The sequence below is a fragment of the Gopherus flavomarginatus genome, chromosome 18, assembly GCF_025201925.1.
Source record: "Gopherus flavomarginatus isolate rGopFla2 chromosome 18, rGopFla2.mat.asm, whole genome shotgun sequence".
NCBI classification, from domain to species: Eukaryota; Metazoa; Chordata; order Testudines; family Testudinidae; genus Gopherus; species Gopherus flavomarginatus.
Genome location: NC_066634.1, coordinates 265907 through 292041, shown reverse-complemented (window position 1 = coordinate 292041; position 26135 = coordinate 265907). Strand labels below are relative to the sequence as shown.

Genomic DNA, 26135 nt, shown 5'->3' with positions numbered 1-26135 from the left:
TGTGTGGGGCAGAGAGGGGGAACATGGGGTGTGTGGGAGGGGCAGGGGGAGGGACATGGGGCGGGGGAACACAGGGTGTGTGGGGCAGAGAGGGGGAACATGGGGTGTGTGGGAGGGGCAGGGGGAGGGACATGGGGCGGGGGAACACAGGGTATGGGCGGGGCAGGGACACAGGAAGGGGGGAACAGGGGGTGTGGGAACACAGGGGGTGTGGGGCAGAGTGGGGAGAACACGAGGTGTGGGGGGGCAGGGGGAGGGACGTGGGGCGGGGGAACACAGGGTATGGGCGGGGCAGGGACACAGGAAGGGGGGAACAGGGGGTGTGGGAACACAGGGGGTGTGGGGCAGAGTGGGGAGAACACGAGGTGTGGGGGGGCAGGGGGAGGGACATGGGGCAGGGGAACACAGGGTGTGTGGGGCAGAGAGGGGGAACATGGGGTGTGTGGGAGGGGCAGGGGGAGGGACATGGGGCGGGGGAACACAGGGTATGGGCGGGGCAGGGACACAGGAAGGGGGGAACAGGGGGTGTGGGAACACAGGGGGTGTGGGGCAGAGTGGGGAGAACACGAGGTGTGGGGGGGCAGGGGGAGGGACACGGGCGGGGGAACACAGGGTGTGTGGGGCAGAGAGGGGGAACATGGGGTGTGTGGGAGGGGCAGGGGGAGGGACATGGGGCAGGGGTAACAGGGTGTGTGAGGCAGAGGGGGGAACATGGCGTGTGGGGGGGCAGGGGGAACACAGGGTGTGTGGGGCAGAGAGGGGGAACACAGGGGGTGTGGGGCAGAGTGGGGAGAACACGAGGTGTGGGAGGGGCAGGGGGAGGGACATGGGGCGGGGGAACACAGGGTATGGGCGGGGCAGGGACACAGGAAGGGGGAACAGGGGGTGTGGGAACACAGGGGGTGTGGGGCAGAGTGGGGAGAACACGAGGTGTGGGGGGGCAGGGGGAGGGACGTGGGGCGGGGGAACACAGGGTGTGGGCGGGGCAGGGACACAGGAAGGGGGGAACAGGGGGTGTGGGAACACAGGGGGTGTGGGGCAGAGTGGGGAGAACACGAGGTGTGGGGGGGGCAGGGGGAGGGACGTGGGGCGGGGGTAACAGGGTGTGTGAGGCAGAGGGGGGAACATGGGGTGTGGGGGGCAGAGGGGGGAACATGGGGTGTGTGGGAGGGGGCAGAATATGACAAAGCTCCTGGGCCTAGGCTGGCAACAACTGCCCAGCTCAGCAGCAGCCGCACCCCCCACCCTGTGTGCCCAGCTGGTCCCCGTCCCCCCCGCCCCCGAGTGCTCAGAGCCAGGGTGGGGCCGGGCAAGCCCCCCCCCATTCTGCCACCAAACCGGGGCCATCAGGGAGTTGGGACGTTTAAGCCACCAGCAGCTTCCCCTCACCCCCATCTCAAAGCCCCCCATTCTCAGCACCCCCAGCCGGAGCAGGGGCCCCCCGGGGCGCAGCCCTGTCCCCGACCTGCCCAGCCGGGCTCTGAATATGGTGTTGGTGCCTCAGTGTCCCCTGTGCAGTTCTTAAGTATCCAGGTCGGGGGATGGAGGTGGGGGGTTCCTGCAGAGCAAAGGGCCAGTGCACCGAAATGCCCAACACTCTGTCTCCTGGCAACTGATGGCCTGGGCCCCTCCTCTGCAAAGGTGCAACTGAAGGTGTTGGAGACAAAGGGGTCAGGAGACCCCCTGGCCCGGGAAAGGGGCTGAGCAGAGAGGAGGGGTTGGGGGGGGTCAGTCTGGAGCTGGCTGGGGACAAGGAGTGAAGTGCACATGTGGGGGGTCTGGCTCACTGCCCCCCAGAATGGACCCGGCCTAGGGGTCCAGTTCGCTGTATCTACAAGCTCTGTGTTAGACCCTGTTCCTGCCATCGAATAAACCTCTGTGTCACTGGCTGGCTGAGAGTCATGTCTGACTGCGCAGTGGGGGGGCACGACCCTGTGGCCCCCGCAGGACCCCGCCGGGGCGGACTCGCTGTGAGAAGCGCACGGAGGGGCACATGCTGAATGCTCCAAGGAGAGACCCAGGATGGTAGAAGCTGGCGAAGCTGCTCGCCCTGGGGACAGTCTGCTCCGAGAGAGGAGGCTCCCCAGAGTCCTGCCTGGCTTGGTGGGGAGCAGCTCCAGAGCATCGCCCGGGGACTCCATGACAGTCACTGAACCCCCGGCCTGGCCATGGCTTTGGCTGATTCATGGCCCCCCGGATAGGTGCAGCAGGAGGGGCCGGCTCGGCTGCAATTCAGGAGCCAGGGGGGAGCAGCCAGCAGCCTCCAATTCACAGGTCAGCCGGGTACATCGTCCCCACGCGCCAGGGCTGGGCCCATGTGCCCCACTGGGCCCCCTGCAGATCTCAGGGGTGCGGGGATGGCACAGACGGGCCCACCAGGGCAGGCAGGTATGCTGGGGGGTCAGTTATAATACAGCCCCCCGCCCACAGCAGGGCGGTTCCGCCCACGGAGTGACCCCTTTGCAACCAGTGCAAACCCCAGACACGCCAGCAGGAGTCTCTGGTGGACAAGGCACAGGCTGGCACAACGCTACAGCACCCTCAGGGCTACGGGTTGGGAGTGAGGGGCACCAGCAGAGCGGGGGGGGGGGAGCTTAGTGCTGGATTAGCAGGGGCTGCGGGTCGGGAGTGAGGGGCACCGGCTTGGCTAGGCTAGCAGGGGCTGCGGGTTGGGAGTGAGGAGCACCAGCACAGCTGGGCGGGGAGCTCAGTGCTGGATTAGCAGGGGCTGTGGGTCGGGAGTGAGGGGCACTGGCAGGGCAGGGCTGGGCTGGGTTGGCAGGGGCTGCGGGTCGGGAGTGAGGGGCACCGGCAGGGCTGGGGGAACCCAGGACAGGCTAGCAGGGGCTGCGGGTCGGGAGTGAGGGGCACCGGCAGGGCTGGGGGGCAGCGAATACTAGATCCGGGGGGCAGGCCCAGCTTCACTGTGCCCCAGCCAGGGCTGTGGAGGAAGTGGCCAGCCCGTGGCTGGCAGCCTCATGTGCCAGGCGCTGCTGGGACATGCCCTCCCCTGGCAGCAGGTCTGAGCCTCAGGGGTTGGCGCCAGCTTGGAGGGGGGGCTGCCCCACCCCTCCCCACACAGCGCCAGATGAAGGAGCTGGGCAGCTGCAGGGGAAGGAAGGAGCTGGCCATGGGGCCAACGTGCCCCCCCATCTCTCTGCTGTGCCCGTCCTCGGTGGGCCCCGCCCTGTGGATCCGCCTGCCCCTGGCAACCCCGCGCTCCGAGCCCCGGCTTGCGGTTTCCTTTGGGCGGAGGTGGCAGCCGCTCTGCGCCAGCGGTGGGGCTGGGCACCGGGCTGGGGGAGGGGCTGGGAAGCAGCTAGGCTGGGTGAAAGCTGCGGTGGGGCAGGGGGGGCCGAGAGCTGCCGGCTGGGGCCGGTGGGACTCCCTGCCCCTGGCCGAGGGAGACGCCCGGGATCCGTGCCCCAAGTCCCCGTCAGCCCCCCCCCTCGACGGACGGACAGACGGGCGGCAGCTGAAGCAGAACAACACTTTACTGCCCGTCCCTGGGGGGCGGGGGGCAGCGTGCACAGAAACATTCACCAACAATGAAGAACCCGGAGGGGGTGGCAGGGGAGGGGGCTGGTTAACTGGGCGAAGCGGCGAAGGCAGCGGCCCCCCAGGCATGGGGGGTGGGGGGCGAGGCCAGCAGGCAGCTGGGACCCAGGCGTCCAGGTCGGGGGGTGGGGGCTACGGCACAGAGACGTGGAAGGGGCTGTTGGGCACGTGCTGGTCGCCCCATTTCACCACCAGGACGTAGTCGCCCTTTTCCTTCAGCAGGTAGCAGACACTGTAGAGCCGGTTCCCCAGGTGCTTCACCAGGATCTCCTCGCATGGCGTGCGAGGGCCGTGCACGCCCACCAGCAGCATGTTGTTCCCTAGGGGGGACACGGGGGTCAGGGTCAGGGAAGCCCAGTCTGGGAGCCTCACCTGCCTGGGAGCCTCACCTGCCTAATCCCCCTCAGCCCCCAGCTCCACCCTCCTCCCAGCCAGCCCCCCAACTACACAGACCCTGCAGCTGGGCTGGTTCTGGGGGGTCCAATCAGTAAGGGGGGAGGGCACAAAGGGCTCTGTATGAGCAGGCTCAGATCCACCCCCTATGGCACAACTGGGGCCACCCCACAGTCCCACTGCAGCCACCCCCAGACCCCTTCACCCAGCCAAGCTGTTCCTGCCTCGTGTCTCTGGGGCAAAAACAGCAGCACCGGGTGGTGGTGGTGGGGGAGCCGCCCTCACACCCCCCCGACATACCCCATACCCTCCCACCACCTCAGCCCCACAGACCTGGCCCAGCCCCCACCGCCCCCCACACCTGCTTTACTGCAGTCCACCGTGAAGGAGTTCTTCTGGCCCACGAAGCCCTTGCTCAGCCCAAGACCCTTGGCCACCACCTTGCTGGCGTCCGAGGCGAACTTGGGGGGCATCCCCTGCAGCACGGCCACCTCCGCCCGCCCGGCTGAGTCCACGAAGACAGAGGACGTCTCATGCAGGCTGTGGCTGCTCACCAGGCGGGAGCCTGTGGGAGAGAAGATCAGGGTGATTGGGGCCGGGGAGAGAGGGGGGGGACTCCCCCACCCCTGGCACCAGGGCAGCCGATGCTGTCTGAGTGTGCAGAGAGCCTGAGCCCATTGCTCGGGGAGAAGTGAACCTCCCACTGTGGGAGGGGCTTGCAAAAGGTCCGCCCCCAGGGCCCACACCTGTGATCTTGGCCTTGAAGGGGCTGCCGGTGATGTGGTAAGGGCCGCCATACTTGATGGAGATCAGGTAGCTGCCGGGCACCATGGGCGTGTAGGTCACTTTGTAGCCCTCGGCGCACTCCTGGCAGTCCATCTGCACCTTGGAGGGGCCATCAATGGTCACGGCCAGGGCCCCGGGGCCCGCGTTGGTCGTGTTCACCACGAACTCCGCCGGGCTGCCTGCAAGTGTCACATGTGTCAATACCAGCGCCCCTCACTCCCGACCCACAGCACCCCCCGGCCCGGCCATTGCCCCTCACTCCCGACCCGCAGCCCCCCCAGGCCCTGCCGGTGCCTCTATCTCTTGACCTGCAGCCCCCACCGGTGGTGCCCCTCACTCCCGACCCACAGCCCCCCCCAGACCCTGCCGGTGCCTCTATCTCTTGACCTGCAGCCCCCACCGGTGGTGCCCCTCACTCCCGGTCCAGCCATGGCCCCTCCCTCCCTCCCAACCCGCAGCCCCTACCGGTGGTGCCCCTCTCCAGGCCCGCGCCGTACGCAGACACCAGGCCCGGGTCGCCAGCCTGGCCCGGCTCCCCAACGCGGATCTTGAAGGGGCTGCCGGGGATGTGGGTGCTGTTGAACTTGACGTCAATGGAGTAGACGCCGTTCTCCCGTGGGATGAAGCGCACGGCGTATTTATCTGGGGGGAGGGGTGGCATTAGGGGGAGCATTGGGGTCCTGCCCCCCAGCACCCCTGGGGCAGGAGCAGCAGCTTGTTCAGTGGGAAGGGGCCGGCAATTAAAGGGGGTGGGGAGGGGGCTGGGAGCCCGGACTCCTGAGTTCTCTCTCCAGCTCTGGGAGGGGAGTGGGGACTGGTGGTCAGAGCAGGGGGGGCTGGGAGCCCGGACTCCTGAGTTCTCTCTCCGGCTCTGGGAGGGGAGTGGGGACTGGTGGTCAGAGCAGGGGCGGCTGGAAGCCCGGACTCCTGAGTTCTCTCTCCGGCTCTGGGAGGGGAGTAGGGGCTGGTGGTTAGAGCAGGGGAGGCTGGCAGCCAGGACTCCTGGGTTCTCTACCCCCTGCCTGCCCCAGCCGAGGGTCCAGGCCTCGCTCCAGGAGGCGGCCTCACCTTCGTCGATCTCGGTGACGTGACATTCCTCCAGCGCGCCCGAGGGGCTGTGCACCTTGGCGTCCAGCGCCCCCTTGGCGCCATTCAGGCTGACTGCAAAGGAAGCTGGTTGGTTGGCCTTGAGGCCTGACTCCTGGAAGCACAGCAGAGCGTTAGCGGGGCCGGGGGGGCAGGGAGAGACCAAGGGGTCACCTCAGCCCAGCTGTGTCACTTACCTTCCTGGGTCCGGCTGCTTAAAGAGGGAGAGCTGGGAACACAGACTGGCACTGGGCTGGGGCCCGGGCCTGAGGGGCAGCCTCAGGCTATGGGGGCAGAGGGAGCAGAGTCCCAGCAGGGTGGGGGGAAGCTCTCTGTCTTTAAGCAGCACCTGGCCTGGGCGTTGTCGGGGTCTGTTAAGAGCCTTTAAAAGAGACACAAGAGAAAACCGCGGCGCCCCGGGGCGATTTGGGGGCACCCTGCTGTCCTGGGCCGGCACAGGATCCCGCCCCCCCCCCGGCGGCTGCGCTACCCCCCCCAGCCCTCGAGCACACGGCCCCTTCAACCCCACGGCCCCCAGCTTCCTCTTGATGCCAGAGGGGGGCAGACAGGTTACAGCCCCGGCTGGGGCCTCCGCTCCCTCCCTATGCCCCCCACACACACTGTGGGGCGAGGGGGTTACACGGGCAGTGACACGGGAGTGGGCAGCACGTCTGGGGAGGGAAGCTCCATCCCGAGGAGCCTGTGGTCACAGGAGCTCACTGTGAGCTCCTCACCCACAGAGAGGTTGGGGGACCCCAAAGGAGGTGTCGGGGGGGCTGTTTTACCAGGGAAGAAGATCAAAGGCCTGACCTGCTGTATTGAGAGTTCGAGCAGCCGGGGGTCCTGAGGGGCAAGACGAGCTGCCGGGGGTGTGACATTACTGATATACTCTGGGACCATATAGAACATGGTTGAACCAAGGTCTGGCACTGAATCTTGCATAAAGGGGGTGAGCTGCAGTGTCTAGGCCAGGTTGCGGGGTGCTGGGTAGGATTGTGCTGTCCGGGTGCACGTGTCATTTTGTAGTGGAAGTTGTGAATATCGTCTCTGTCCTGTCTGTGCTTCACACTCGGGCTGTGCCTCGGGGTGACACCCCAGACGAGTTGGGGTCAGCTCGGCCTGGCCAGCTTGGGAGCCCGTTACGGCCCATCAGCTGCAACTGACCCATGGCGAGGAGGCAGATCCGCCTTGTGACTCAGCCAAGTGCAGGGCCTGGCCCAGGTGACCCCAGGCTCCACGTTGCTGTAATTTTCCACAGTGAGAACAAAGAGGTTCTTACACCTGGAAAAGCCTAGAAAAGGCCGAGGCCTCGTCTCCACCTGGTCCTCAATCCTGCCCCTGAGCTCTGGGGACTTTGCTACGAACTGAAGCTCTGAACAAAGGACTCAACGACCCGTCCCAGCGGGGCATGTTCCAGGGACGGGATCTGAACCTGCAGGCTCCTCCGTCATGGCTACAAGCCTGACCCAAGGACTCTGCCATCACTGGATGGAACTGATTCCATGTCACCAATTCTAGCTCCTGTCTGGATCTTTTCCCTTTTATGACTAAACCTTTCGATTTTAGAGGGTTGGCACCAGCGGGATTGGGGGTAAGATCTGATGTGTGTATTGACCTGGGTCTGGGGCCTGATTCTTTGGGATCGAGAGAACCTTGGTCCTTTACTGGGGTGTTGGGTTTCATACCCATCCATCCCCTGCCGAGTGGCACAGGTGGGGGCACTGGGAGACTGGAGTGTCTGAGGGAATCGTGTGTGTGACTCGTGGTTAGCCGGGGGGGGGTGAGACCAAAGTCCTCTGGGTCTGGCTGGTCGGTGCCTTAGAGGTGGAAAACCCCAGCCTAGGGCTGTAATTGCCCTGTTTAAGCAATTGGTCCTGAATTGGCACCTCAGTTGGGTCCCGCCAGAACTGCATCGTCACAGGGGGGCCCCATGGGACAGGGCAAGCTGCCAGGGGGCCTCAAGGTGCCCCGGGGGGCAGGGCCCTGCCAGCACAGGCTGGGCTGGAGATGGGAATTTGGGTTCCACACCTGGCCCTTCGGCGCGGCTGGAGTCTCCGTCCCTGGGACAGGAGTTGACAGCTGCTCTCGGGCTGGTCATGCAAGGGGGGCATGGCTGTGGGGCGAGGGGGGCATGGTCAGATACATTCCCATCTGCACCATGGGGCGGAGGGAGTGGGGGTGGGGGGGCAGACAATCCTGTGGTGACAAGACCCACCGAGCCCCCTCTGCGGAGTGACAGCAACCCCCCCCGGGAACAGCCAGCAGCACCCCTCCCTGCATGCGCTGGGGCAGTGGCACCAGGCTGTGGGTCAGGCCTCTACCAATCAGACAGGAGTGGGTCCAGCCAGCCAAATTCACCCCCAGCTTGATGGGACCTGCCCCTGTGATCAAACAGGACAGCCGGGGGGCCTGCTAGCTCCGTGAATGCTGAGGATAGCGGTGCGGCTGGGGGGCTGCCCCCCAGGCAGTAGCAACAGGTCACCCCCCAGCAGCCGCCCCCAGGCCCGTGCCGGCAGCAGGAGGGCGGGGGCCCAACGGTTTCTCTGGTGCCTCACCTGAAGGCTGGTAACAGTCAGGCGCCGGGCGTCATGGCAGGGGGCTGCCGCCGGCACCACGAAGGGGCTTTCAGGAATGTGCTCCTCGTTGAACTTCACCGACACCTCGTAGTCACCTGGGGGGAGAGGGGGGTTAGCACCGCCCAGCCCCACTGCCAGCCCTCCTCATAGTCAACTGGGGGGTTCTCTGCCCCTAGGTCGACATCAGGGCTGGCCCAGCTGCCCCGCAGGCCCCCCCGTACCGGGCTCCTGGACGATGTAGGCCACGCCGCAGGACCCGTCTTTCCTGTCCTCGAAGGCGATCTCAGCCTTGCTGGGCCCCTCGACGGCGATGGAGAGACCCCCGGCGCCTGCCTCCCGCGTCCAGATGCTGAACTCGGCTGCGGGAGGGAGACGCTGTTACCCAGGCTTCTGGGCAGGCCCCTGGACCCCTCCCCACCAGCCTCCAGCACCCGCTTACCTGGCACGCCAGCCTCGGCCCGCTCCAGGCCAGGGCCCCCCGCCCGCACCTTGTGGGCGCCGCCCTCACCCAGTGGCCCGACGGTGAACTGGAAGGGGCTGCCGGGAACGTGCTGCCCCTTGTACTTGACACTGACCGAGTGCACCCCCGTCTCGGCAGGCACGAAGCGGACGCAATAGGTGCTGTTCTCTGCCTCCAGCACCTCAGCCGCCAGCCGCTGCCCCGAGGGGCCCGTCACCTGGGCCGTCATGTCCGTCAGGCTGATCTCTGGGGGGAGAGGGGGGTCAGAAGCCCCATACGCCCCCGGACCCACCAGCTCCCCAAACACAAGCCCCCCTGTCCCCGCTCACCTGGGATCTTGAGGCTGAGGTCGCAGGCGCTGCCCACGTTGGCCACAGGGGGGGCACGGCGGCGTCGGGTGATGCTCTCCTTCACCCGTCCCTCGCCTGTCACCTTCACCGAGAAGGGGCTCCCTGGGGAGAGAGGGAGGGGTCAGGCAGGGCCACAGACAGCCAGCGCCCCACGGCATTTCCTGGGGTCACCCATGCCCCCCACAGGGCCTAACACCCCCTGTACCACGCAGCCTTGCAGCTGGACCCCCCGGGGTCGCTCTGACCACGTATCGCTGGGGAAGGTGGCCTGGCCCATCGGGGCAGAGCTCCACGCTGGGCCCCCCACCTGGCACATGCTGGTCAGCAAATTTGATGGAGATGATGTAGTTGCCAGGCTCCGTGGGGCAGTAGGTGACGCGGCAAGTCCCGTCCTCCAGGTCTTCTGTGTTGATGTCCACCTTGCTGGGGCCCTCGATGGACAAGCTGAGCCCGCCATAGCCTGGGGGCACAGGAGGGAGTGGAGGGGGGCTACAGGCCATCACGCATCCCCCCCTCGCAGAAAACCCAGGAGTCCTGGCTCCAAGCCCCCTGCTCTCACCCACCAGATCCCCCTCCCCTCCCCGAGCAAGGAGAGAACATAATAACGGCCCTACTGGGTCAGACCAAAGGTCCATCTTGCCCAGTATCCTGCCTTCTGACAGCCAATGCCAGGTGTCCCAGAGGGAATGAACAGAACAGGGAATCAAGTGACCCATCCCGTTGCCCATTCCCAGCTCCTGGCAAACAGAGGCTCAGGACACCATTCCTGCTCGTCCTGGCTAATAGCCATTGATGGACCTATCCTCCATGACCTTCTCTAGTTCTTTTTTGAGCCCTGTTATAGTCTTGGCCTTCACAACATCCCCTGGTGAGGAGTTCCACAGGTTGGCTGTGCGTTGTGAGAAGAAATACTTCCTTTGTTTGTTTTAAACCTGCTGCCTATTCATGTCATTTGGTGACCTCTAGTTCTTGTGTTAGGAGAAGTAGTAAACAACACTTACTGTCTCTACCCCAGTCATGATTTTATAGACCTCTGTCATGTCCCCCCCTTAGTCATCTTGTTTCCAAGCTGAAAAGTCCCAGGTTTATTAAATCTCCCCTCATACGGAAGCCGTTCAATACCCCTAATAATTGTTGTTGCCCTTTTCTGAACCTTTTCCAATTCCAATATCTCTTTTTTGAGATGGGGCGACCACATCTGCACACAGTATTCAAGATGTGGGTGGACCAGGGATTTATAGAGACACAACATGATATTTTCTGTCCTATTCGCTCTCCCTTTCTTATTTATTCCCAACGTCCTGTTTGCTTTTTTGCCTGCTGGTGCTCATTGAGTGGATGTGTTCAGAGAACTCCACAAGGACTCCAAGATCTTTCTTAAGTGGTAACAGCTCATGTAGACCCCATCATTTTATATGTATAGTTGGGATGGTGTTTTCCCATGTGCATGACTTTGCATTTATCAACACTGAATTTCATCTGCCATTTTGTTGCCCTGTCACCCAGTTTTTGTAGCTCTTCGCAGGCTGCCTGGGACTCAACTGTCTTGAGTAGTTTTGTATCATCTGCAAATTTTGCCACTTCACTGTTTACCCCTTTTTCCAGATCGTTTATGAACATGTGGAATAGGACTGGGCCCAGTACAGACCCCTGGGGGACACCACCATTTACCTTTCTCCGTTCTGAAAACTGACCAGTTTCCTGTCTTTTAACCAGTTACCGATCCATGAAAGGACCTTCCTTCATATCCCGTGGCAGCTTATTATGCGTAAGAGCCTTTGAGGAGGGACCTTGTCAAAGGTTTCTGGAAATCTAAGTACACTATGTCCACTGGATCCCCCTTGTCCACATGCTTGTTGACCCCCTCAAAGAACTCTAGTAGATTGGGGAGGCGTGATTTCCCTTTTCTAAAACCATGTTGACTTTTCTTCAACAAATTCTGTTCATCTGACTGTCTGACAATATTGTTCTCTACTATAGTTTCAACGAATTTGCCCAGTACTGAAGTCAGGCTTACAGGCCTGTAATTGCCAGGATCACCTTTGGAGCCCTTTTTAAAAATTGGCATCACCTTAGCTATCCTCCAGTCACCTGGTACAGAAGCTGATTTATATGATAAGTTACAAACCACAGTTAGTAGTTCTGCAATTTCACATTTGAGTGCCCTCAGAACTCTTGGGGGAATCCCATCTGGCCCTGGTGACTTACTGCTGTTTAATTGATCAATTTGTTCCAAAACCTCCTCTAATGACACCTCAGTCTGGGACAGTTCCTCAGAGCTGTCAGCTAAAAAGAACCCAGGAGTCCTGGCTCCCACCCCCCACCCCCCCCCCGTTCTAACCCATCAGACCCCGCTCCCTTCCCAGAGCTGGGAGAGAACCCAGGCATCCTGCGGCCGCACCTGCATCCCGGGTGTCGATGAGAAACTCAGCCGGCTCGAAGGTGCGCCCCTCGCTGAGGCCAGGCCCCGAGACACGGACCCGGCTGGCGTCACCAATCTCTGACTGGCTGATGGTCACCGTGATGGGGCTGTTGGGAACATGTTGCCCGTTCCGCTTGATGTTCACCAGGTGCTCGCCCACCTCCTTGGGCACGAACGAGATGCCTGGGGGAAGTCGGTAGTGAGGGGCACCGGCAGGGCTAGGCTAGCAGGGGCTGCGGGTCGGGAGTGAGGGGCATTGGCAGAGCTGGGGGGCACTGGCCCAGGAGGAAGGGGACTCACCCACGTGGCCGTTGCGCAGGCGCTTAAGCTGGCAGGGCTCCTCGCGCCCCGACGGGGGGGGTGACAGTCGCTGTCAACTGGCTCAGATCTGTCTCTGCGATGTCCAGGGGGATGTCGGCCGAGGACCCGACCTTCAGCTGGGACATTCGCAGCGTGTCGTCGCCTGGGGGTGGGGGTGGGGTGCATGAGCCGAGGGGACCCCCAGCCCCTCTGTCCACCCTCCCTCCAACTCCAGCCCCCAAGCCCCTCCCGGGGGAGCAGCCCCCAGCCCCCGCCAGGGACCCCGCTGACCGGTGATGCGGGAGGTGAAGGGGCTGCCTGCGATGTGCTTCTCGTTGTATTTCACCACGATGCTGTAGTCGCCGGGCAGCACAGGCAGGTAGGAGACGCTGCAGGTGCCGTCCTGGTTGTCAGTGCAGCTGATCTCGGCCTTGGAGGGGCCCTCAACCGCGAGGGACAGCCCACCTGAGGGGAGAGGGATCAGCATGGCCGCGAGCCCCTACAAGGCCCAGCTCCCGCCCCCAACCTGGCACCCTCAGGGGAACTGACAGGTCAGGACCTCCCAGCCCCCCCCACTCTAACCACCAGACCTCCCCTGCCCCCCGAGCTGGGGAGAGAACCCAGGCGTCCTGGCTCCCAGCCCCCCGGCTCTAACCGCCAGACTCCACTCCCCTCCTGGTTTCTCCCCAGCCCCCTCCCCCCACTCTAACCGCCAGACCCCCCCATCCCCTCGAGCCAGGGAGGGAACCCAGGCGCACCTTCGCCGGCGTCCTTGGTGTTGACAGTGAAGGTGGCCGGCTTGTTGACTACGCCGTGGATCAGCCCCGGGCCGTAGGCCGTGACGTGCCCGCTGTTGACGTAGTCCACGTAGAACTGCAGGGGGCTGCCTGGGGGGCACAGGGGGGGTGTCAGAGCCTGCATCGGCCCTTCCCCCCAGCCACGGCCCCCCCACTGCTCTGAGGCACCTGGGACGCGTCCCCCACAGCACCTGGGATGTGCAGGCTGTCACAGCGGATGTCCATCTCGTGCAGCCCGGCCTCGGTGGGCGCGTATCTCACTGTCACCGTCCCGTCCTTGTTGTCCGTGATGTCAGGCTTGGCCACCTTTCCTGAGGGCATCCGGACCTCACCTGGGGGCAAAGCATGTGTGTGTGGGGGGTCAGTCCTGGCCCCTGGCTGCCCCCTTGCCCCAAGGGGGGACATGGCCCCTCTGGCCTGGTTATATGGGGCTTGAGCCCGGCGCGCGCATGTGTGTGTGCATGTGCACATGTGAGATCCCCTCCCCTTGCAACGCAGCCCCACTGAAGACTGGATGTGACACCCCAATATTCACCCACCATGGAATTCGGATGTTTTGTGCACAGTGCGCCTGGGGAGGGGTCGTTCTAAACGTCTTGATCTGTGACAGCCCGTTGGATCATGTGTGTGTGGGTCGGTGTGGGGGTTACTGAAATGTGTATGGGGGGGGGGGTTGTGTGTTACTGAAATGTTTGTGTGTGCAGGGGGTGTGGTTGTGGGGGTGTTACTGAAATGTGGAGGTGTGGGGGGTATTCACATGTGGGGGTGTTACTGAAATGTGGAGGGGGGTTCAACCTCCCAACAAGCAGCCTTTCAGGCAGGACGGTAAAGGCCAAACACCGCCCGTGGCTCGCTGAGGAGACGCGCACACGGCCCAGGTCACCCCAGGGACTGGGGCCGATAGAAACCCCTACGAGACAGCCCTGCCCCATGTGAAGTGTGGGGAGAAGATAGAAAAGAGGGGGGAGTGCTGGGCCCCCCCAGGCGAAGGGGTTTTTGTCTTGGGCATGAAAAGCTGGGAAAGCCACAAGAACCAGCCGGGCTGTTTATTGCTTGGGGGGGGGGGAAACCAGCCAGGCTGTTTATTGCTTGGGGGGGGGAGGGGGACCAGCCAGGCTGTTTATTGCTTGGGAGGGGAGGGGGACCAGCCAGGCTGTTTATTGCTGGGGGGGGGGGAACTGGCCGGTTTCCAGCTCCTCTAGTGAGGGGGTTATGCTCACTTTGGGGGGTTGTTTATTCGCTGGCTGGGCTGTTTCCATCTGCTGCTCTCCCCTAGTGTCACTCCTGACCCCCGTTCGGGCTGGTCTGTGTAAGGCAGGTGGGAATCGGACCCACCTGGGGGCAGAAAGCTGGGCAGGTCCCTCTCCACGTCATGGGGGGGGGGGGGGAGAAACGTCCCGAGCTCACGCTGGGCTGTTCCTGGGGCAGTGCCCGACAGGCCCAGCTGGGCAGGTCCTTAGCCGAGCTCCCCAGGCTGAGCTGGTCTCAGTGTGTGCGTGAAGCCGCAGCTGGGGGGTCCCTACCTGTGTCTGCAGGAGAAAGAGCGAGCTTGGGAATGAGATGGAGCCCAGGCTGGTGGGTCAGGGGGCTAAGTGGCGCCCCGGGGGGAACCTGTCACACAGGATGCCAGGCCAGAGGGACCCATGGGGTGATCCTGGGGGGCAGGGGACAACCAGGCCAGAGGAGAAGGGATTACTAGGCCGGACGCCAGGGTTGATGGGCCCAAAGGGCTGCTCTGGCTATATTAGGATCTCTTCTGTTCTAGGGGACTCCGGGGTGGGGTGGGAGGACCAGCTGCTGGCGAGGGGGACAGAGTCTGTTCCATGTCAAATGCCGCCTCCAGGGGACGCAGCCCCATGGCATCTGCCCCCCAGACTTACCCGTGATCTCCCCCTTCTTGATGGTGAACGGAATGACCAGGTCAAACGGCCGCAGCCCGGCCACATCCAGGCCGTTGACACCCATCAGGGGGCGGTCTGTGGCCTGCGAAAGACCCCAAGACACCCCCCAGACAGAGCAGTGAGTGGGGGCTGAATACAGAGAGAACATTTGTACTTATTTTTCTTTCTTTTTATATAAAGCTTTCTTTTAAGACCTGTTGGAGTTTTTCTTTACTTCAGGGAAATTGAGTCTGTACTCTCCAGGGAATTGGTGGGAGGAAGAAATCAAGGGGAGATTTGTGTGTTGGATCGCTAGCCTGATGTTGCATTCCCTCTGGGGGAATAGGAAAGTACTTTTGTTTCCAGGATTGGGAACAGAGAGGGGGAGTCTCTGTGTAGTTTCACAGAGCTTGTGTCTGTGTATCTCTCCAGGAGCATCTGGAGGGGGGAAGGGAAAAAGGATTATTTCCCTTTGTTGTGAGACTCAAGGGATTTGGGTCTTGGGGTCCCCAGGGAAGGTTTTTCAGAGGGACCAGAGTGCCCCAAAACACTCTAATTTTTTGGGTGGTGGCAGCAGGTACCAGGTCCAAGCTGGTAACTAAGCTTGGAGGTTTTCATGCTAACCCCCATATTTTGGACGCTAAGGTCCAAATCTGGGACTAAGGTTATTATAACCCCCCAGACAGAGCAGTGAGTGGGGGCTGCTGTACAGAGAGAGCTGGGGAGGCCTCCAGATGCTACATGGGCCCTGGAACAGGCCGGAGGGGGGCTCCCACGGTGCCCAGCCGGGAGGATGCGTCCGGCCAGAGTCCTGTGTGTGAGCGAGTTTTGTGTCTGGGGAGATAGGCTGTGTTGTCATTACTTCATGACCTGCGCGGAGCGTCCTGCATCACGGCGCTGGGCTGCGACACCAGGACAGGGAGGGAGGGGGCAGATCCCGGCCCCCCTGTGCACTCACCAGGACCTGGAAGGGGCTGTTGGGGATGTGCTCGCCCCCGAAGCGGACGCAGATGACATATTTCCCGGGCTGGGGGGCTGTGTAGAAAATGTCAAAGGTGCCATCCTCATTCTCCACCACGTCCACATCCACCTCGGAGCCGTCAGGCGTGCAGACCGTGCAGGTCACCTTCCCTTTGCCCGCTGCCTTGGTGTCCACCGTGATCACCGTCTCCTCCCCAATCTGGATGGTGGGGCCGATTCCGGCGCCTGAGGGGTGGGAGGGGGGGGATTGAGAATCTGACCAAGCCACCCCCCTCCCCACCCACCACCCCCTCATGCAACTGCAGCAGCCGGGAAAGGAAATCCCCAGTCTGCCCCCAACTTCACCCCCAGCTGGAACCGGGCCCCACGATCAGGGTGCCCCCCGCGCCAGGCGCTGCACAGAACCTCCAGGAGCTGGGGGGGGTCCCCAGCCCTACAGATGCCCCCACCAAGCGAGGCTGGGAGCGGCACGGATCCCCGAACAGCCTTGGGGGGCCCCCAAGGGGTGCAGCACAGAGCCAGCTGCGATCGGGGTCCCCGTCAGGCCACATGCTGCACAGATCTCCTGTCCGGCCCCCATCCAGGTTCACAGCCCCCTTCCCATCCCTGGCAGCGCCCAGCGCAATGGGGCCCCAACCCCAGGCCAGACTTGGCTCATCCCACTGCTCCCCCCACCACCCCCCTCCAAACAGCTGAGAACTGGCCAACTTGTGTCATGCGGCCCTCAGGGCGGAGAGCGTTAAACTGCCCATTACAGCCCCAGCAGCAAAGCAAAGCAGCCCCCCGCCCACCCCCCAGGCCCACCCGACCCCTCCCCTGGCAAGCAACCTGACAGTGCGAGGGCCTGAGGCTTCAATGCCTTCGGGGGCTGGCAATCCCCATTCCCCCCCACCGTGATTCAGGCGGGTCTGCCCGGGGGTGGGGAGCCCACAGAACCTCGCTCAGAGCCGGGGTTTGGTTGCAGCTGAACTTTGAGTGGACAGAAGTTTGGTTTGGGCTCAAAAACTAACATTTCGAAGCAAAGCTGAGAGCTGCCCCGGCCCCTCGCGCCTGACAGGGAAGAGTGTGTGTGTGTCCCCCCCTCCCCCCCCGAGACGCAGCCCCTCGCGCCTGACGGGGAAGAGTATGTGTGTGTCCCCCCCCCCCCCCGAGACGCGGCCCCTCGCGCCTGACGAGGAAGAGTGTGTGTGTCCCCCCCCCCCCCCCGAGACGCAGCCCCTCGCGCCTGACGGGGAAGAGTGTGTGTCGTCCCCCCCCCCCCCCACGACGCGGCCCCTCGCGCCTGACAGGGAAGAGAGTGTGTGTGTGTGCGCCCCCCCCCCCGCGACGCGGCCCCTCGCGCCTGGCAGGGAAGAGTGAGTGAGTGTGTGTGTGTGGTGTGTGTGTGTGTGTGTGTGTGTGTGTGTGTGTGTGTGTGTGTGTGTGTGTGTGTGTGTGTGTGTGTGTGTGTGTGTGTGTGTGTGTGTGTGTGTCCCCGCGACGCGGCCCCTCGCGCCTGACAGGGAAGAGTGTGTGTGTTGTCGTCCCCCCCCCCCCCCAACGACGCGGCCCCTCGCGCCTGACAGGGAAGAGTGTGTGTGCCCCCGCCCCGCGATGCGGCCCCTCGCGCCTGACAGGGAAGAGTGTGTGTGTCGTCCCCCCCCCCCCCCACGACGCGGCCCCTCACGCCTGACAGGGAAGAGCCCCCGCCCCCCTCGACACATGAGGTTTGGGAGCTCTGAGCCCAGGGGTCTGGGGGAACCCCAAAGCGGGCGGCTCGAGTCAGGGTTTGGTTCACAGTTGAGTGGGGCACTGTCTGCTGGAGAACTGGGTCAAACTTTCGCTCCAGCTCGGCAAATGGAGGCTGCTCCTGGGCTCACCAGAAAGCCACCCAGTCAGAACTCAAAACAGCCTCGAATTTCATCTTCCAGCCGGAGAAAGCCACCGGGAGCCTCCCGGCCAGTCAGCTGGAGGCTCATTCTCCCGTGAAATGCCCATCTGGAGACAGGTCTGACTCAGTTTCCCGGTGGAGAAAAATCAATCTGTGCCTTTGAATGGTCGGCTCCTGGAGCGTGTTGGTAAGTCAAGAACTTCGGTTCACAGCTCCGCGGACACTTTGGAACCCGGGTGGGCGCTAGCAGTCCCGTTTCCAGGCCTCCGCGTGGGACAGCAGGTAAGGGAACCTCTTGGCTGCTCAGAGCCATGAGGAGACACCCGGCGAGGGCGGCTCAGTCGAACCCGCATGACCACGGAGATGAGTCAGACTCTTGTTCTGCCTTGAGGCAGGATCTCAGCCCGCAGATGGGCCGGGGAAACAGAAAACCCCAGCGCTGAGTCAAAGGAGCTGATTTCCTCTGCAGACATGATTTTCAGCCCCGTCCCGCAGGGTGGGGAGGGAATCAGTGGTTGAGGGAGCTGCATTTTCCGGTGAAAACAGAAGTTTTCAGCCAAGCCAGAGAGGTCTGAATGCACCTCGAGGCAGTGGCTGGAAGGGAGAAGAAGCCGCTTCGCACCACAAGGGGTCGGAGGCCGCTCCAGCCTGGAAGCAGGGCCCTGCTCTGCTTGTCTGAATCTCTGAGGGGTGCCCTGGAGCTGTGCGAGGGCCCCTCCTGAAGCTCAGCTCCAGCGTCCCAGATCCCGGCTTCGGGGTGTCCCCCGGGCCCCCTTCTCCCGCAGGAGCCCCCTTGCCCTGGGGCGCAGGGCGAGACGGCCAGCGTGCGCAGGGCCCCCGTGGTGCTGCTGCCAGGAGAGGGGGGTCACCCATCCCTCCCTCCCGAAGCCATGCAGCCCCGGGCCACGCGGCCATGCAGGGAGGGGGTGGGTGCAGCGGCTGGCTTACCTAGCCCGTGACCTCCGATCGACACTACGGTGACGGGGCAGAGAAGCGAGGAAAGGTCAAGTGAGACACAGATCACACCCCTGGCAGCCCCCCGCCCCCCTCCCGCAGTGGTGGGCCCCAGAGGTGGCTGCCGAAGCAGGTGATGTGTGCCAGCGTGAGGGTGGCGCAGCCCCCCTGCCCACCCCGTGCCGGCCCCCGCGGTGCTCACCGGTGACGGTGCACTTGCTGGCGTCGCCGGTGGGCAGGGCACGGATGCGGTAGGGGGAGTAGGGGATCTCATCCCCGCCGTATTTGATGAGGATGGTATAGCGGCCCGTCGTGTCCGGCACGTAGGAGACCGTGTAGGTGCCATCCTGGTTGTCCCGGATCGTGGCCTTCTTGGGCTTCCCCTCGGGGTCCTGGGGGCATCAGGGGGATAAAGACAGAACAGATTCCCCCCTCCCACCCTCCGGCAGCCCCCTCCCACCCTGCTCCCCGTGATCTGCACGGCCGGCAGCCCCTCGCTGGCGTCCTGGGGGCGTCGGGGAGTGGAATGAACAGAGAACAGACACCCCCCCCCCCCGCCCCATGGACCCTCCGGCAGCCCCTTCCAGCCCTGCTCCCCGTAATCTGCACGGCCGGCAGCCCCTCGCTGGCGTCCTGGGGGCGTCGGGGAGTGGAATGAACAGAGAACAGACACCCCACCCCCCGCCCCATGGACCCTCCGGCAGCCCCTTCCAGCCCTGCTCCCCGTAATCTGCACGGCCGGCAGCCCCTCGCTGGCGTCCTGGGGGCGTCGGGGAGTGGAATAAACAGAGAACAGACCCCCCGCCCACGCACCCTCCGGCAGCCCCCTCCCACCCCGCTCCCCGTGATCTGCACGGCCGGCAGCCCCTTGCTGGCGTCCTGAACAGAGAACAGAGCCCCCGCCCACGCACCCTCCGGCAGCCCCTTCCCACCCCGCTCACCGTGATCTGCACGGCCAGCAGCCCCTCGCCAGCGTCCTTGGCGTCAATGGTGAACTCCACAGGCAGGCTGGCAGGGACCCCGGTGGTGTTGAGCCCGGGGCCGCTGGCCTTCACTTTGCTGGCGTCGTGCGTGGGCAGAACCTTCACCTTGAAGGGGCTGGAGGAGGTGGTGGGGGGGGGTTCAGTGGCGGCCAGGCAGAGGCCGCGCCCCACTGCTCCCCCCTGGAGTGGGGCGAGGTCTCCGTGGGATGGCCACCCGTGCCCACACCTGGCTCCCTACACCCAGACCGGCCTGGGCACCCCTGTCTCAATTCCCAGCCCCTTTCCTGGGCTTGGTGCCCTGGCCTCACCCCCTACTGATCCCACACATCCCACATCCCCCAACAGCACAGGGCCCATCTGGCTGCACTCAGCCCCCTCGCCAGCCCCGCTACCTGCGCGGCACTTCTTGGTCTCCGTAGTGCACGGCGATGCTGTATGGCCCCTCGCGGCTGGGGACGTAGCTCACCGTCTGGGTGCCGTCACTGTTGTCCACCACCTCCACCGGCTCCACCACGCCTGGGGGAGGGAGATGCCGGGGATCAGAAGGTGTGGGCTGGGCCTCAGTTTCCCCTTTTCTTCCCCCCAGCAGCAGCAGGCACTCACCTTTGGGGCCCTGCACCTTGACCTGTAGGGGGGCCACGCCCGCCTGGCTGGTGTCAACAGAGAAGGTCTGGGGCACGCTGGCCCGTACGACGCCTGGCGTCAGTCCTGGCCCTGAGCACAGCACCTTGGACGAGTCCACCACGTCGTGCACCGGCACCTGGAAGGGGCTCCCTGCCGGGGGGGGGGGGGAGGGGGGAAAAGAGAAGGGGAAACTGAGGCCCTGTGCCCCCAGCCCTGCCCCCGCAGCACACCACCAGCCCCACACGACACCTGCCTGCAGGGCACCCACAGCCCAGGTCCTGTCCTCTTACCCAGACCCACCGCGGGCCAGTCCCCACTGAAACAGACTGAGCTTTGCCCCGTTACCCAACCCTCAGTGCCCCACGGCCCAGCCCCACGCCCCTTTACCTGCCTCCTCCAGCCCAGCCCCACACCCTGCCCCCATACCTGGCACCTGGTGCCCGCCGTAGGTGACGTTCAGGCTGTAGGTGCCGGGTTCGTAGGGGACGTATTCCACCGAGCAGCTGCCATCCTTGTTATCGGTGCAGGACATCTTGGCTTCAGAGGGGCCCTCCACGGCCAGGCCCAGGCCCCCAGTGCCAGCACCCCTGGGTGGGGAACGAGAGAGAAGCACAATGGGGCTCAGCCACTCAGGGCAGAGAACCCGAGCCAGGACCCGAGTGGTGCCATGGCCCCCCATCTCCCTGCGGTCCTCCCCGAGCCGGGACCTCTGAGCAGTGCCATGGCCCCGCTTCCCCCTCCGCGTCCCCCTCGAGCCAGGACCCCAGAGCGGTTCCAATGCCCCCCTCCTCGCCCCGAGCGGTACCAACGCCCTTCTCCCCCCCGCGGTCCCCCCGAGCAAGGACCCCAGAGTGATGCCAACACCACCCTCCACCCTGCTACCCAGGACCCCCGAGCAATGCCAACACCCCCGTCCCCCCGTGCCCCCCCCCCAGAGTGGTGCCAACAACCCCCTCCCTGGCCCCCAGAGCCAGGACCCCCAAGCAGTGCCAATGCCCCCCATCCCACCACAGCAGAGACCCCCGAGCAGTGCCAACGCCCCCCAGCCCTCACCTGGTCTCCACGGTGAAGCGATTGGGCTGGTTGGTGGTGCCGCTCTGGAGGCCTGGGCCGTGCACTCGGACCCGGGTGGGGTCACAGCCCTCGGTGACGGGCACCTGGAAGGGGCTATTGGGCACGGGGCTCCCGTCGTAGGTCACATCAACTGAGTGGACGCCTGCCGGGGGGTGGGGAAAAGGGAGGTCAGGGGGGCGGGGCTCCGTCCCCCCCAGCCCCCTCCCACACCCTAGCCCCCGGCTCACCCTCCTCGTAGGGAGTGTACTCCACACGGTAGGTGCCATCCCCAAGGTTCTGCACAAGGGCCTCGGTCAGGTTCCCTGAGGGGTTCGACACCCGGGTCTTCACGTGGGGCCCCCCGGCCGCGCCCAGCGCCCGGGCATCCACACAGAACTCAGTCGTGGCCTCCCGGAACACGCCTGAACCAGGGGGCGGGTCAGGCCGCGGGCCAGCCTGCCCCCCAGGAGTTAACCCTGCCCCCCAAGCTGCCAGGCCCCCCCTTCCTCAGCCCCGGCGGGTCTTTGCCCCCCACCCATCACGCCCACCCCCATGCATCTGTCCCCCCAGCCCCCTACCAGCTCCCTGAGCCCGTCAGACTGTCACCCCCCCGGCCCAGCCCCATGCCCCTTGGCTACCCCCACAGCACCCCCTGCCTTCAGCTGACCATCCACGCCAGGCCCATCCCCCTGCAGCCTCCGTCCCCAGCCCCCTGCACCCCCCATCCCCTGTGCCCCTCGTCCCCATCCCCTGCTCCCCGCTGACTGTCACCGTCCACGCTGAGCCTGTCTCCATGCACACCCCATCCCCCAGTGCCCCCTATCCCCAGCCCCTGCTCACCGTCACCATCCACGCCGGGCCCGTAGACCTTGACCCCGGAGGTGTCGAGGGCCGGCTCCACCTGCAGTGTGCTGGGGAAGTGGGGCACGGGCTGCCCGCCGTACTTGATAGTGATGGTGTAGGTGCCGGAACAGAGTGGGGTGTAGGCGATGGTGTAGGTCCCGTCACCGTTGTCCTGCACCCGCACCTCGGCCTGCGCGCCCCCCTCCGAGATGATCTCGATGGTGAGCTCGGCGCTGCCAGCCCGTGAACAGTCCACGTGGAACTGGCCCGTCTGGCCGGCCGTGGCCCGCTCCAGCCCCGGCCCCGAGCAGGTCACCTTGGAGGGGTCGAAGCGGGGCTGGATGGCCGCCCGGAAGGGGGAGCCGGGCACGTGGGCGCCCGCAAACAGGATGTTGATGTTGTATTCGCCTGGCTCCGTCGGCAGGTAGGAGACGGAGCAGGTGCCGTCCCCATTGTCCAGGCACTCAATTTTGGCCTCGCAGGGACCCTCCACCGTCAGCCCCAGGCCCCCCGTGCCAGCCCCCTTCGTGTCAATGGTGAAGGGGGCGGGCGAGCCAGCCTGGCCGCCCTTCAGACCTGGCCCATAAGCCTTCACCTGCGGGGAGAGAGAGGGGTGAAGGCCCTGAGCTCACCAGTACCCACCCGCCCCCTTCACCGAGGCCCCGCCCCTCGCCAGGTACCCATCTGCCTGAGCCCCGCCCACCTCGCCAAGGCCCCGCCCCTCCCCGGGTACCCATCCGCCCTAGCACAGGGCCCCTCCCCGGGTACCTGTCCACCCAAGCACCGGCCCCCGCCCGCCTCGCCAAGCCCCGCCCCTCCCCGGGTACCCGTCCACCCAAGCACCGGCCCCTGCCCGCCTCGCCAAGCCCCGCCCCTCCCCGGGTACCCGTCCACCCAAGCACCGGCCCCCGCCCGCCTCGCCAAGCCCCGCCCCTCCCCGGGTACCCGTCCGCCCTAGCACAGGGCCCCGCCCGCCTCGCCAAGGCCCCGCCCCTCGCCAGGTACCCATCTGCCCGAGCCCCGCCCGCCTCGCCAAGACCCCGCCCCTCCCCGGGTACCCGTCCGCCCTAGCACCGGCCCCTGCCCGCCTCGCCAAGGCCCCGCCCCTCCCCGGGTACCCGTCCACCCAAGCACCGGCCCCCGCCTGCCTCGCCAAGGCCCCGCCCCTCCCCGGGTACCAGTCCGCCCTAGCACCGGCCCCCGCCCGCCTCGCCAAGGCCCCACCCCTCCCCGGGTACCCGTCCGCCCAAGCACCGCCCCCCGCCCGCCTCGCCAAGGCCCCGCCTGTCCCCTCCCCAGGTACCCATCCGCCCAAGCACCAGCCCCTGCCCGCCTCGCCAAGGCCCCACCCCTCTCCGGGTACCCGTCTGCCCAAGCACCGCCCCCCCACCCGCCTTGCCAAGGCCCCGCCCCTCCCCGGGTACCCGTCCGCCCGAGCACCGCCCCCCCACCCGGCTCGCCAAGGCCCCACCTGCCTCGCTAAGGTCACATCCCACGCCCATCTCACCAGGTAACCGCCTGCACTAGCATGGACCCCCAACCACTTCCCCCCAGCCTCTCTCTTTGGGCAAGGGAAGGACTCTAGCCCCTCAGCAAATGGGCCTGGGGGGTCCCACCTCCCAGGTCCCCCCTGGCAGGGCTGCCCATGGGGGGGAGGTCGCAGGGAACACCCACCTTGGAGGGGTTGGTGGGGGGCATCGCCTCTATGGGGAAGGGGCTGCCGGGCACGGGGGCTCCGTCATAGGTCACCTGCACCTCGTAGGGCCCCTCCTCGCGCGGGATGAATTTCACCACGTTGTTGTCGGGGCTCAGGCCTGGCTCTACCTTGCAGGGCACTGGCTTGCCCGCCGGCCCCGTGATCTGAGCGGCCACCTTGCCCTGCCCGCCGGCCCCCTTGGACTTGACTGTGAACTCCTGGTCCTTGCCCGCCTCAACCTCTGCACAGAGGGGGAGAGCCATGAGCCTGGACCCAGGCACGTCCGCCAGCCCCCTCCCCACGGCCGGGCCCCATCTGCCCCACCACGGACCCCCACCCTGCCTGCTGTCAGATGTTGCCCCTCCATATAGGAGCCAGGTTTTCCCAGTCCCCCTGTGACAAAGTGGGGGGTTTTCCTGTGGGTCGCATGCAGAGGGGGTGGGACTCAGTGTCCCTGGCTGTTACTGGTTTAACGAGGGGAGGGGAGGGGAGAGGGAATTTGTTGGGGGACAGGACCAGAGAGGGAACTTGGGACCCCGGCCGATGGCCTGGAGGATGGCCTGGAGGATGGAGACCCCAGTGACTGGTGACCTGGATGCCCAGCTCAGGAGTCGCAGCTGGTTCTGGCCAATGGGGGACAATGGGCTGTGGGGAGAGGACCCCGGTGACCTGACCAGCCGGCTCTGGCCAGAGGGGGGCTGAGAGGAGAGGAGACCCAGGCCTTCTGGTTTTACGAGCTTGCTTACCTGGAGAGAAGACAGAGGCCCAGCTGGGAAGCAGGGGGGCTCTGGGCTGGTGGGGGAGCAGGAAGAGCCCCCTTGGCTGCCGGGGGACTGGGATGTGCTGGGCTGAGGGAGGCCAGGCCTGAGGCCCTGAGAGGTTCCTGTGCTGCATTCAACTCTCAATAAACCCTCCTGTTTTATGCTGGCTGAGAGTCACTCTGGGCTAGAGAACAGGGGGCATCAACCCCTTCGGGGGTGAGGAGGCCCAAGGGGTCCAGAGCGAGGGGACTTCCTGGGGGGGCCCACAGCAGAGACAGACGTGCTAAGATTCAGAGAGGTGCGGCTCCAGGAGATGGGGGGGCCTGATCCTGAGAGAGAGTGGCCCCCTGAGAAGGGCTGTCGCACTGGAAGGGGCACCCCCCACGGACCACATGGGGCCAGGAGTGCGCACGCTCTGTGAGTCCGTGACACCACCCACCAGCATCGCGCTCGCCCCCAGGCATTGGGCAGGCTCAACCCCCAGCTCCTCAAGTGCTGGGTGTGTCCCCTTAGCTGGGTCAGGAGGCCCCGCCCTCCCCACTCAGGTACGCACTGTCAGCCAGGCCGGTGATCCTGATCTTGCTGAGGTCCAGGCTGGGGGCCACGCCCACGCTGAAGGGACTTTTGAGGATGTGGTCTCCGCCGTAGGTCACGGCCACGCCCAGGGTACCCTGTGTGACGAAGCGGGAAGGTTTGTATCCTTTTGTGTGCATGCCTCAGTTTCTCCATGTTACTCAAGTCTCTCGGTGGTGGGACAAAGGTGTGTGACTGTCGCAGCAGCCCCTAGAGCGCAGGTGTGACTGCGACAGGCACAGACCACGGCTGGCCACTGATGGCCAGGGCATCCCTTCCGTGCTATGTTGGCTGCAAGCCCCTGCAGGCTAGAGACGAGGGGGCACAGCGGGTCCCTCACCCCCAAAGGGAGCAGAGACCAGAGCGAGGGGACTCCCTGAGGGGGCCAATGGCAGAGCCAGGCTGCTAAAGGCTTAGACAGGTGCAGCACGAGGTGCCGGCGGGGCCAAGAGTTTAACCCCCAAGAGAGTGCAGCCCCGAGAAGGGCCCGTCACACTGAAGGGGGCTCCTCCCAGGGGCCGTACAGAGCCCAGCCCCAGGCCCAGGCCTAGGAGGACTTGCGGGAGGGGCCCCTCAGAGAGCCACGCCCTGCCGGCTCGGGGGGCTGGAGCCAGGGCTCCCCTTCATACCTGCTGCACAGGGGTGTATTTCACTGTGTGGGTCCCGTCGTGGTTGTCGATCACCTCCGAGTCCCGCACTGCCTCGCCCTTGGCTGGGCCGGTGAACTGCACGTCCAGCGGCGCCCGGCCCCCTGCCTTGGCATTCACCGTGAAGTGGGTGGGTTTGCCCAGCTCCACGCCTGCCAGGGAGAGCCCATGGGGGTCAGGGGGTGTCCTTGCCCCTCTTCCCCCTCCATCCCCCTCCACTGCCTGTGCTCCCCCTTTCCCCTCCATCCCCCCATGCTGCCTCATCCCCCACACCAAGTCAGAATTTTCTCCCTTGCCCAGACCAGACCCCTCCCCTCCAAACTCACCGGTCCGGTTCAGCCCAGGCCCTTCGGCCTTGACCTTGCTGGCGTCGTGAGATGGGTCCACCTTGATGCGGATGGGGCTGGTGGGGGTCGCCTAAGGAGGTAGCAGGGAGTCAGAGAACCGTGAACCCCCTCCCACCACTCTGAGCAGGACAGCTCCCCTCTGCAATGAGCCCCACCACCCCCTCCAAGGCCCCCCAAGCCCAGGAAGTGGGGAGC

General features: G+C 65.1%; 1 protein-coding gene across 1 annotated transcript in view; it reads right to left on the bottom strand.

Annotated features, from left to right (window-relative positions):
• Nucleotides 1–3476: 3476 nt before the first annotated feature.
• The window catches only part of LOC127036811 (filamin-A-like), a 39166-nt gene continuing 16507 nt past the window's right edge, over nucleotides 3477–26135 (bottom strand). Inside the window, 31 exon segments of the mRNA XM_050928039.1 lie at nucleotides 3477–3878; nucleotides 4313–4516; nucleotides 4698–4916; nucleotides 5203–5379; nucleotides 5806–5938; nucleotides 8379–8494; nucleotides 8621–8758; nucleotides 8839–9105; nucleotides 9189–9311; nucleotides 9517–9669; nucleotides 11611–11814; nucleotides 11932–11989; nucleotides 11991–12094; nucleotides 12223–12396; nucleotides 12690–12818; nucleotides 12920–13060; nucleotides 14609–14711; nucleotides 15567–15814; nucleotides 18408–18431; nucleotides 18616–18805; nucleotides 19355–19511; nucleotides 19789–19912; nucleotides 20000–20170; nucleotides 20447–20607; nucleotides 21074–21236; nucleotides 21322–21495; nucleotides 21914–22511; nucleotides 23591–23853; nucleotides 24927–25044; nucleotides 25576–25745; nucleotides 25920–26010. Coding sequence (XP_050783996.1) covers nucleotides 3691–3878; nucleotides 4313–4516; nucleotides 4698–4916; nucleotides 5203–5379; nucleotides 5806–5938; nucleotides 8379–8494; nucleotides 8621–8758; nucleotides 8839–9105; nucleotides 9189–9311; nucleotides 9517–9669; nucleotides 11611–11814; nucleotides 11932–11989; nucleotides 11991–12094; nucleotides 12223–12396; nucleotides 12690–12818; nucleotides 12920–13060; nucleotides 14609–14711; nucleotides 15567–15814; nucleotides 18408–18431; nucleotides 18616–18805; nucleotides 19355–19511; nucleotides 19789–19912; nucleotides 20000–20170; nucleotides 20447–20607; nucleotides 21074–21236; nucleotides 21322–21495; nucleotides 21914–22511; nucleotides 23591–23853; nucleotides 24927–25044; nucleotides 25576–25745; nucleotides 25920–26010 — 5283 coding nt within the window. The 3' untranslated portion in view covers nucleotides 3477–3690.